At 42.9% G+C, this 11,547-nt stretch overlaps 1 protein-coding gene and 1 pseudogene across 1 annotated transcript in view; both read right to left on the bottom strand.

The window, feature by feature from the left end:
- Nucleotides 1-994: 994 nt before the first annotated feature.
- LOC105743793 lies at nucleotides 995-1,782 on the bottom strand (annotated as a pseudogene).
- A 5,239-nt stretch (nucleotides 1,783-7,021) lies between these two features.
- The window catches only part of St6galnac5 (ST6 N-acetylgalactosaminide alpha-2,6-sialyltransferase 5), a 188,551-nt gene continuing 184,025 nt past the window's right edge, over nucleotides 7,022-11,547 (bottom strand). Inside the window, exon 5 of the mRNA XM_004643162.2 lies at nucleotides 7,022-7,518. Coding sequence (XP_004643219.1) covers nucleotides 7,287-7,518 — 232 coding nt within the window. The 3' untranslated portion in view covers nucleotides 7,022-7,286. The remainder of the gene's footprint in view (nucleotides 7,519-11,547) is intronic.

Raw genomic sequence — 11,547 nt, 5'->3', positions numbered from 1 at the left:
TACAAAATAGTTAGGATAGACATACAGCTACTTTGTCTTAGTTCAACGAGAAGAAAAATTTGTACTAATAGTGTTTAGACAAGATATCATGTCTGCATCTTGTACTATGAATAACTACTATGAAGACAACAATATGCAATGTATTAATTATTGTAAATGTCCTACTAACCTGTTTTGAAACTGTCTCATTGCTATTTCTTTCTCAATAAAATTAATATTAAAAAAAGATAGCACTTAATTTATAAATGATGCACTTTTACCTATTTTTTTCTGGTCATATCTGGTAGTCTGAGCAACCACACTGAATGAAAAACTGCACTATAAAAAGCCAGTGTTAAATAAATATCTTGTTGGTTTCTTTTTAAAAAGAAAAAGATATACAATATGTAACAATCTTATGTTTATAAATATGCAAAACCAAACACTTTAGTATTTACTGATGTACCCAAATCTAATAAAAATATTTGGAAAGCAAAAGAATGGTAAATCAAAGACAACAAAAAGAGCATTGAAGTAGTTTCGAGGGCAGCAGTAATGCTTTCTTATGTTTGCTTGAGAGTTTGCATATTTTCATGTATTATTTGCTATACATCAAATGTTAGGTGATGAATATTCTAGTGGGGGTTGTTACCCATGAGATTAAATTTCTGCTGTGAAGTACATGGTGGCGAAGGACAGGAACCCTGAGATCAACTCTCTGGCTTCTCGTCTGCCCTTCCTGATTAACAGCTGCACAGCCCTGGGAAGTTGCTGAAGGGTCTGGTGCCCCGGTGTGCACATCTGTAAAAGAGGAACAGACAATAAAAGAACCCGAGTGGGGCCATTGCAGGGATCACATGTGTTCAAAGACTACGGCATTAACTGTAAAAAGTCTGACTTAATCCCATGCCTATATATATATATATATATATATATATATATATATATATATTTCCCCCCCCACAGGATTAAGGACAATTTATTGTTTTTATGTATGGAAAACTCAAGAGTACACTTAGCCCAGTTTAGTGGCAAGCTCTTTAGCCTTTGCTTTCTCCAGCTTGGCAATACAAGCCACAGATTTGGACCCAGAACATTGCCTCCTCAGTGATGGCGGATCTCATCACATCTGTCATTGTAGTTGGTCCTGATGGCCTCCACCAGCTTAGCCAGTACGTTGAGTTGACTTGCATAAAGGCAACAGTGGTACAGGTCTTCCTGTGGACCAGATGCCCCAGCCTGGTCTTCCCCTTGATGATGCAGTAAGAGACCCCCATCTTGTGACACAGGACAGGCAGGAACATGTCCAGCTCCATGGGGTCCACGTCTTGTGCAATCACCATGAGCTGAGCCTTCTTGTTCTCTTCCAGAGTGGTGACAGCATTGACACCTGCTCTGAGGACCAGTGGCCTCTTAGTGGGGACATCCCCTTTGCCAGCAGCTCTCTTCTCTGCCAGGGCCAACAGCCTCTGCTTCTTCTCTTGCTCGGTCTCTGGTCTGTACTTGTGGGTGAGCTTAAGCAGCTGGGTAGCTGTTTGGTGGCCCAAGGTCTGGGTGAACTTGTTAATCGCAGGGGGCACCTTCAGCCGCTTGTACAGGATTGCCCTGTCACTGCAACCAGATGTAGTGGGGCCATTTGACAAAGTGGGTGAGGTCTCTCTTGGGTTAGATGGCCTGTCCAATGCCAAAATTCTTTGGCCTCTTCCCAAACAAGGGATTTGACACCTTCTTCGCTTTCTGCTTCTTCACAACAGCAGGGGCTGGGGTCACCTTTCTGCCCTTGGCCTTCTTCCCTTTTGGCATCTCAGCCAGCCGACAGAAAGAGGCCTATATTTGGTTTTGAAATGAAAGTACTAGTTACATGGAAAGGAACTACTGCTGCTAGCCCTAGTGAGCAAAGATATTCTTGCAAGAGTAGCTAGGCCTGGCGATGCACAAGGATAATCCCAGCACTCCAGGTGGTAGAGGCAGGAGGGCTGCAAGTTCCAGATCAGCTTGGGCAACTTAGTGAATCAGTGAGAACTTTTCTCCAAAAAATAAATAAATAGAATAAAGTTAAATAGGAATGTGGCTCTGCGTGAAGGCCCTGAGTTCCAGAGTGAGGTAGAAATGGTGTGCACTAACTAGATTTTCCACAGATTCAGCTGCAATTTTATTTACAGTAGTTTTCTTAAAAGTCTATGAAATCATTTTTTATTATAATGGACTGTTTGAAAATGTGGAAAAATCTGTGAATGTACACATTTAGAAATGAGTGCGCTTCCTGGCGGAGCGCCGTGTCTCCTGGCTCCCATTCTACCCTTCTACAAAGGAGACTGAGAGCACATGAACAAATAAATATGGGAGGAGCATGCAAAGGGAGAGGAACCGGGGCTGCCACTGGCTCAAACGGGTGACGGCCTGGTCCTTGCATGGTATTCAGGGGCAGTTTCCTGACTACTCCTGCTCTGTTCTGCAGGAGGGGAGCAAGTGCAGGTGTGGCCAGGCTGTGACGCAAGAGATTGGGACACTGCTCAAGGACAGTTTTCTAAGGATTCTTTCTCCCCATTTTCTGATTCGGATAAAATCTCTTGGGATCTGCTTCATGGAAACAGCAGTTCTTTCTCAGTTTATTTTTAAGGTAGATGCATACTTATTCTTGAGAGCCCCTCCATAGCCACCATGCAGATTCCCAGCAGCGGGAGGGAGCTGCCAGGTTGAGGGCAGGGGGTGCCTTGTCTCAGCATAGCCTGCCTTTTGTGGTTCAGCGGCAGAAGTCAGCCCCAGATGCTCTGCTGCCTTCCTGCATATGGTGCAGCATTTGTCAATATTAAATTTAATTTGGGCTAAGAGCCGGTTGCGAGAGTGAAAGCACAAAGCTTGCTGAACTTTACTTCGCCTGTCTGTTGGACACAGCCAGCACTAGCAAAGCTGATAAATTCAGCAACATTATCCTACCCCAATCTAGGTCAGCTCCACTGATTAAAAATATTACAGGTTTAGGAACTGACCCTACTAAAACCCTCTTCAAATTTAACTATATCACAACCTACTGAATCTCTTGTACTCTTTAAATACCCAAGTACCAGTCCAATGGGTCAATAGCAAAGAGGTCATGATCAACAACAGACATTTATTGAGCGCCTATTGTGTGCAAGGCACTGTACTAGGGGTGGGGCTACAGAGACAAAGGAGGAACAGTCCTGGCCCTCACGGAGCTTACAATCTTGTCTAACAGGACATACAGAAGACAACGGACAATGCAAGGTAGCATACAATATTAATATTAGGGCACTGAGTGAAAACAAACAGGATTTTAGCCTTTTTTTTTTTTTTTTTGCATTTGCTTTTCAATACCCTGAGTAGGTGGGGCTGAGTGAGCTGGAATAGATAGGGTTATCTTTTGGTTTTCATCCTAGAACTCTCACACATCTTTCCATTCCCAAGCATCTCCTCATCTGGGCTAAAGCCCTGGCAGTGAATTCACTCCTCCTAGCCCCTCCCTCCCCTGCTTCGGATCTCAATCCCCTTGACAAAGTCCCAAATAGGGTGGCCCATATCCTGGTTTTCCCAGGACTGCCCTAGGGTGAGCAAGGAAAATCTACACCATGGAACTCCCTTCTCTTCCTCTGTCCCAGCTCCTCCAAGAGGGCACTGCTGAAGGACCTTGTCCTGCGGCCACGACAGGCTCTTCCCACCCACTCAGGTCACCACTCCAGACCTGTCCCCAGGTGGCTCTCCAACATACAAGAAAGCCCCTGGTAGCCCCCAAAACAGCTGGCTTGAGATCACATCGAGACAGAAGAATAAAGTCAGGAGAGAATGATGTCAAAGAGGTAGAATGCGGCTCAAGAGGAAACTGTGAAGATGAGGGAACTGATCGTGGGTGTGAGCAATGCAGAGACCGAAGAGCACCCTGGATCTTCTCGGGACGAGGCTGATTCCACAACTTCAGCCTTCACCCAGGTGGAGCTCAGGGCCATTTTTGAAATAAGGTCACTCTTCCACATGGGCAAATAGTTGGGCAGGTACTAGATAGATACATATACATTTGTTTTAAACCTAACAGAAGTTCAAATTTCTCCTTCCACTTCTGCTTATTTAGCTTCTAAAAATAATTAAGAGTTTTTGCAGGGAGTGTTTATGTTAAAATAACACAATTTCCCTCCAAAAGAAAGAAGTTCAAAAAGACCAGTAATGGAAAAACTTTTGGAAAATCAAAGATAATCTGAGGAGGGGTGGAATTGGAATCAGGAATTAACCTAAAGACTCCAAGTGGCCACACAGACTTCTGTCTTAGGTATAGTACTTTGTACTTTCTGTTAAGTCTTTACAAGGAAACCTTGATCTCTAAAAGCGTTGGACCCTGGAGCTCCTGAATTGTTGCAGTTTAACGTCTAGCCCTCAGGAGTGCATTCCAGGGTTAGTGAAGCACAGGGACTTGGTTGCCAAACACCCATTAACAGTAATGGAAATCACACAGTAAGTCCCCACGCAGCATGCTGAATATTTACCTCCTAATGTTCTTTTAATGTACGCTTTCTTGGGTGAATATTTACTGTAGAATATTAAATGTGAGATTCCTCTTTTTATGGGCCATTTGAAGTGATTGATTTTGTTTGTGAATTCCTGTAACTTGGCCCATAATGGCTATCTATTGTAACGGCCCCTGCCAAATGCTCTTGCATGGAAATAACAGAAGCCATGGGTCGGCCAGCTGTGGCTTTGGATGACTGAGGTCTTACAAGCTGGGAGGAAGCTGATGACACAGCTGGGGAGGGAAGAACAAGGTGTGCTGGGGAACGAGTCTGACTTAGGCGTCAACAGTACTGAAATCACTGAGGTCTGTAAACATGGTTTGGTAGTCATCTTTTATATCAGAGTTTATGTTTAATGGTATTGCATGGTGTTAAGTTTGACAGTCATGAAATGACAGTAGCAAGACAGGAATTCAATTGCCCACAACCAGGTCCATCAGCACAATCCATCTGGATTCCAGGCATTTTGTGTAACATCGCAATAAAACCACCACCCAAGTGGTAATTTCTTATACTTATTTATACCATATTGTTTTTAAAAAAATGAACTCACAAAGTCTAGCTTCATGTGGATTTAACACATTTCTTAGTGAAGCCAAGGTTTTCAAAATGGAGTTGTTTCTACGCTTTTGAGTATTTGAAAAGGAGAAGTTACAAAAAAAGATGGAGTTCTCCTAATAATTTTTAAAAAGAGAAACCTAAAGATCCACAGAAAGGTAACATTGTTATGTCTTTGTAACTATGCCTGTGCAGATTGCCATAAAAATATGACTTATTAAACAGTTGACATCTGAGCAAAATCATCTCTTCAACTGTTCCTAAATGTGCCCTATAAATCAAATGCATAAAACTCATACACTTTTTATGTTCATAGAAACATTGGTTGTTCAGGGTCCATACTTTACTCCAAAAAGAGGTTGTGTTGGAGTAAAATGCATAGTTCTGAGAAAATTAAAAACATGAATTCCAGCCTGCTTTGGAGAGCTGCTTCAGCATTTCACTGTCTTTTAACAGCTCAGTCCACACCACAATCTGGACTTTGTTTCTGCCATGTGAACCCTTGGGCTGTGGCTGCATTTCAACAGCAGGACAACACATAGTTAATGGTACTGCTTAGTGAAGAGCAGTGGAATCTTTGTACTAAGAAGAGGGAAAAGGATTGCTTACATCACAAATTCTCATGGTGGTCTCCATACATAGTATTTGCTGGCACCTTCAGACTTTGCATTACAGAACTAATGCCTCCAAAGCAATGTGGGAAAAAAAAGCACTGGTCTTAAAAATAATCTTAAAAGACTATTTTTTAACAATATTATTTATTTAAATGAAAATCTATAACACTAATTGATCTTGCTTTGGATAAACTGAGTATTCCATATTTTTTTCAGACCAAGGAGTGGCAGTGAATATAACGTAAGATTTGCAGCAAGTCTGAATCATGCATGGGATAATGAGTTATACGATAGGGAATCCTTCTATTCTTTTTTCCTCACAGAAGTGCAGTACCTTGTGTAGTCAGGCATGCTTCATAAGTGGGTGTTTTGCTTTTAGAGAAGTAGGGGGCAGTTTTAGTCAATGCAGATGCATCCAGGAGGAAGTACTTTCCCCACAGAGCGAGATTAGTAGTACTGGAATATGAAATGCTCTCAGAATACAGTCCCTGTGAAGCTGGAATCCTGTTACTCCAAATATAAGAAGTCTCCAAACAAGTGTATGAGGAACATATAGAGTTTTAGATTTGGAACAAAACCTAAGAGATCTTCCCATACAGTGACATCATTCTGCAAAACTGGGGATTGAATTCAGGCCCTTGCACTCTACTGAGCTCTCCCCCCAGCCAGTGACATCATTCTAATGAAGAGGAAACGAGGGCTCAAGAGAAGTTATTTACACTAGTTGTTACTAAAGAAAACTATCTTTAAGGTTGCTTGTTAGCATCTTTTTGTTTTAATAACACAGTTTTTAGTTTTCAATGTTGTCCTTTTGGAGCATGTCTGTACATCAGAAAATGTGATAGCTGTTGTCTCTATGACAGAGCAATTTGCCTGAAGCCTAGGGGCTCCAAAAATGTTACACAACATTTTTAAGTCAAATACCAAGTGCATGCTAATGATGAGCATTGTGAACACAGCAACTCGCCAACCCAATTCTAGGTCGTTTCCAACCATCATTGAAGAGTCGAGTTAGGAAGAATAAATTACCACAATCATACTCTATAAAAATACTGCCCTAGAGTGCACTAAAAAACTCTCAATAAATAAATATCGGACATTTGCCTTATGAAAGTCAGTCTGTGGAGATGTGCTCTTCGAAAACCATGTCCATCCTTTTAGGCTGCTGTTTACAAATCACACAAATAGTTCAACAAATGACAAAGGTTATAGATCAGGTTACAGAACACAGCTTGGTAGAAAAATGTTTTTTGACAAGGTATTTCTATAAAGGAATACAACCAATGTTGGGTTGCTCATATCTGTTTCAAAGGCAATATTTAAAGAGATCCAAACTGTTTTTAGTCTCAGCAGCATCTCTGAAATGAGCTTTCAGTCACTAAGGGGGCTCCTTTCAAAGTGACCACACTCATCAGAACGCCTCAACTCTGGAATTTGTTGTCTCAAACCAGCCCCAAAGAGCAGTGGGCAAGTTGCCGGGAGGCTGTCCATGGACCTGGAGGAGCAATGCGGCTCTCCGCTACCAGCTGTTTCCAATTCCCCTCTGGTGGCTCCAGAAGTTTGAGACCGCGGGTACCTGGGATTACGGTCTGGGCTTACAATCTCACATGCCCATTCCTCAGAACACAGGTTTATTCTCTGGATGATTTACAGCAGGGGATTCTGGTTTCCAGTCTGGTTGAAAAAAATGAATATTGAATGTCCGCGCCCAGTTCTTAAACACTCGCTTCTCCGTGATGAACCGGTGATGACTGCCCTTCCGACCCCGCTCGTGGGAGAGGTACATGGTACACTCATCAGGCCCGAAAGGTTCATAGTAATGATAAGGTACTGATGGGTGATTAGGATCCCTGTAGGAACAAACGAGACAACTGATTAGAGCCAATTGTTTCTCGCTAACTGACTCAAGTAAGGTGTTACCTTTAGTATGCTGATAAGCACAAATCTTATTTTCCTAGTCAAATGATTTTTCTGATGTTCAGTAAGCAAGTGGGGAGGAATTTAGGTGTGAAATAAATGTGACTACCATTATAAAACAGAACTCAAAATGTTCTTAGGTCGTTCAGTCTTCCAAGATTAGGTACTACATCTTTGTACTCACTGTTGCCCTGTTTTCCTCATAGCAGTTGTGCTGTTTGCTCTCATACTAGTGATTTGGTACTAACAGCAATAGAGATATTTATAAAACAGAACCAGATTATTTCTCACAGGAGCATCAAACCCTCTGCAGACTTTTAGGTAAGGGAGTGCACAGCCTGCAGGGGCTTCTCCACTACCAAGCTGTGTCCATCTTGCCCCACTGTCAACTTCATGTTTCTATGTAGCTCACACCTTTGCCCTTGAGGCTGCTGCCTATCTAGGCCTATCCCCACGAGTTCACTCCCTCTCACCATCATCGCCCATCCTCAAGCCCTCTTCACAGGCTTTACTGATACCTGCTCCCTTAGTGTCATCTCTCTTTACTGTGTTAAGCTTGGTTTGAACTGACTTTATTGTTTACTTGCTTATTGTCTTTTCATGAGGGCAGGGATTCATCTTGTTCCTACAACGGTGCCTGCAAAGGGCTTAGTAAATACTGTTTAAGCGTCTGTTGCTGAAAGAACTCTGTATGGAGTTAGCAGGGAACAGCAAGCTTCGAAAGGCATTTTCTTCTCCAGGTATGGAAACCTACTGATCTTATTTTCATCCCCTGAGAAAAAAGGAAGACAGCAAGAAAGATACCACCATTTTGCTCTCATGGCCTGTATGTACCATGTACTCAAAATCTGGAGTTGCCTGGTCCAGATATCCTAAATCCTCAATCCCTACTGTGCAGCGTGGATTTTGCTTTCATTTGCCCATCTCAGCCTTAGAGAAGAAACACTGGTTCATCTCTTCAAGGGACTATGCACAGGACTGACATGGAGGAGTTGGGGTTGCCATCATAGGGTCACTACAGAGAACTCATCTCAAACTAGCCTCCATCCTAGACCATCCATGCCACCTGCTTTTGGATAACATCTAGGTTTCCCAGCAGACAAACCTTCCTACCTTGCGCTACACGCATCAACTGAGATTGTTGCAGACACTGAGAAGATGAAAGGAACACACAACCCAGCCTCGTAGAGAGCTCCAAGTACTGGGGTCCCCTCCAGCCAGGAGCTTGGTTTCCAAAGATACTCCCCCAGCTAGCTGCCTATTTGTTTTCTTCTGAGAAGATCAATACACAAATGGCTTTTAGAGTAGCAGCTTTACTGGGGTCAGGGATCGAAGTCTTTTATCAAGAGAGGTGTCGAGTTTGTGGTTTTGACAACAATAAACCTTTGAGCAGCTTCTTCTCTTAGGTTAAAGTTCTTCCAGGAAGAGAGATTTATTTTTTGTCATGCAGCAACTAAGTGGTCCTCATGCTGGTGGTTGTTGTCTCAATTAATCTCTCCATCTCTAATGTGCCTGTGTCCAAGGGAGGTATTATCCTATCTAGTTGTGACAGATTTCATTGATTTGCTTACCCTAGAAATTGGAGTTCCTTAAGATTTTAATAGAAGATGTTTTCAATAGAGAAATGTCTGGTAGGGGAATATTTAGGTGGGAACTGACCATTGTGAAGAAAAAAATAAATAAACAAAAAGGAGTAGAAACCCATGAGGGAAATCTCTATTTATTTACATGGCATAATTTGGAGAACCATGCTATATCACCTCGGCACCCTCAGGGTTAAGCTTCTATTCCATCTTAACTCAGGTTTTAAATTTGACTCATCTAAGTTTTGGACATCTTATTGGCATCAAGCTGGCTAAAGAAACAATTAGGCTTCTAAAAATACCATGAGATTGATCTGGCACCCAGGAACAGAGGGTAATTGGAACCCAGCTAAAGGATGCTATGGGATCAATTTCCTTGCTTGGAAGACCATCTCTCTGGAGGAGTCTTATCTGACTCCGTATTGATCACCTGGCAAGAGAATTAAATTCACATCTTTGGATATTTTGATTCCAGAGGTATCCAAATGGGCTATCCAGGTGAGGAAGTGCTGTCCCTGTGTTTGGACACTGTCTTAACAGCGGAGAAGAGCTCTGTGTGACTCAGATGGCAGAGCACTCTGGGCCCTGAGCCTGCTCTCAGCTGGAGCCTCTGCCCTTGTTAGAAAGTCCTTACTGGCTGAAGGTTTGCATCCACTAGGCCTCCTCTCAGACCTGACTTCCTCTAGGAGGCTGCTGCTTCCTTCCCCTGCCTGACCACAGTGAACACAGTCCTGAACACCAGCAAATGTTCCACCTGCAGAGGCTGTTGGATGAGGAAAGGTCCTGAGGCTCGAGCTCCTACAGAAGTTCAAGGAGAGACCTGGGCAGGGATGGTCACAGAGCCAGTTCTGGAGGCCCCTTGGGCATGAGCCCTGCAGGGTGGTGTGAAGAAGGATGGTTCTTTTTTATTGTAGGGGAAGCTGAGGGAGAGTGAAGGAATCAACATTTAGTGTGCAGAGGGGTATTTAAAGAAATGCTATTGCTGGTGGGTGTGATGCTTGCATAGACTGCTTCTGTGCTTTAAATTTGGTCTCAGGCACAACTTTTTTTTTCTTTTAATAGTTCAGTGGATTAAAGCACCTGCAAGCAGGCACAGGGTCTGGGGTTCCATCCCTGGGGCTGCTGTGCTGGTCCCATCCCTGGGGTGTGCTGACAAGGCAATTGAGACTGGGCGTGGTAGCGCATGCCTTTAATCGCAGCTCTTGAAAGGCTGTAAACAGTTGGATAGCTATGAGTCTGATCTAGTAGTGAGACCCTGAACAACCTGTAGACCCTTATAAATAAATGAAAACAAAAACTCAGCATGCTCTACCACTGGACTACCTCCTCCTGCCTCTCTTCACTTTTTATTTTGTAGTACTGAGGAGTGAACCCTAAACCTCACACATGCTAAGTAAATGCTCTACTGCTGAGCTACAACTCTAGCCCCTATTTTTTATTTTGAGACCAAGTCTTGCCAGGTTGCCCAAGCAGGCTGTGAACTTTCAATCCTCCTCAGCTCTGGAGCAGTTGGGTTACAGCCATGCACTACTCTGTGACCAGCATGGTGTTTTTCAAAAGTAGGCTTAAGCATCAACATGAATAATAGCACTGTTGGATAATAAAACCAAGAAAATAAAATCACCACCACATGGCTATGATGGAGGCCCTAAGGACCAAGGGAGAAACAGCTGGCACTCACAATGGGTGACCCATGAGACACCACCTTGGCCACATGGTCCATGTTAGCCCAGCCCATGATAAGACATGATGGCTGGGTGTGAGGTGCATGCCTGTAATCCCAGCACTTGGGAAACTGAGGCAGAAGGAATGCCATGAGGTTGGGCCAGCCTGGACTATGGAGTGAATTCAAGGCAGGTCTCAACTATATAGTGATACCCTGTCTTAAACAAAACAAAACCAACCCAACCCAACCCACCAAATGTACCTCTTGACAGGAACTACGGAAAATAACTCATCCCTTCTATGGAATCTTTCCTGGGAATCAGTGTATGACTGTAGTCTAATCACAGGGAAAATATCAGACACACCCAAAGTTATAAAATACCCAATGATTACTCTTCAAAGGTATTAATCTTCAAGGAAATATTTGAAGAAACTGAAGAAAAAAATAAACAAGTGTAAAGGGATCTTGGAATAGGTCTTGGAAGGCATAAATGATGTCAACAGAGAAATCAGTAAAATTTCAATAAAGCCACTAATTTAGTTGAGCAGATACTGACGTTAATGTTAGTTTTCATAATTGTACCTTAGATATGTAAAATGCCAGCATCTGAGGAAACTTGCTAAATGGTATACAGACTGTCTATACTACTTTTCCAACTTTTTGAAAAAAATAAATTTAAGAAGGGGCCGGGGAGATAGCTCAGTATAATAAGC

The sequence above is a fragment of the Octodon degus genome, unplaced genomic scaffold (assembly GCF_000260255.1).
Source record: "Octodon degus isolate 3935 unplaced genomic scaffold, OctDeg1.0 scaffold00167, whole genome shotgun sequence".
In the NCBI taxonomy this organism is placed as follows: domain Eukaryota; kingdom Metazoa; phylum Chordata; class Mammalia; order Rodentia; family Octodontidae; genus Octodon; species Octodon degus.
This window is presented reverse-complemented; position numbering and strand designations above follow the sequence as displayed.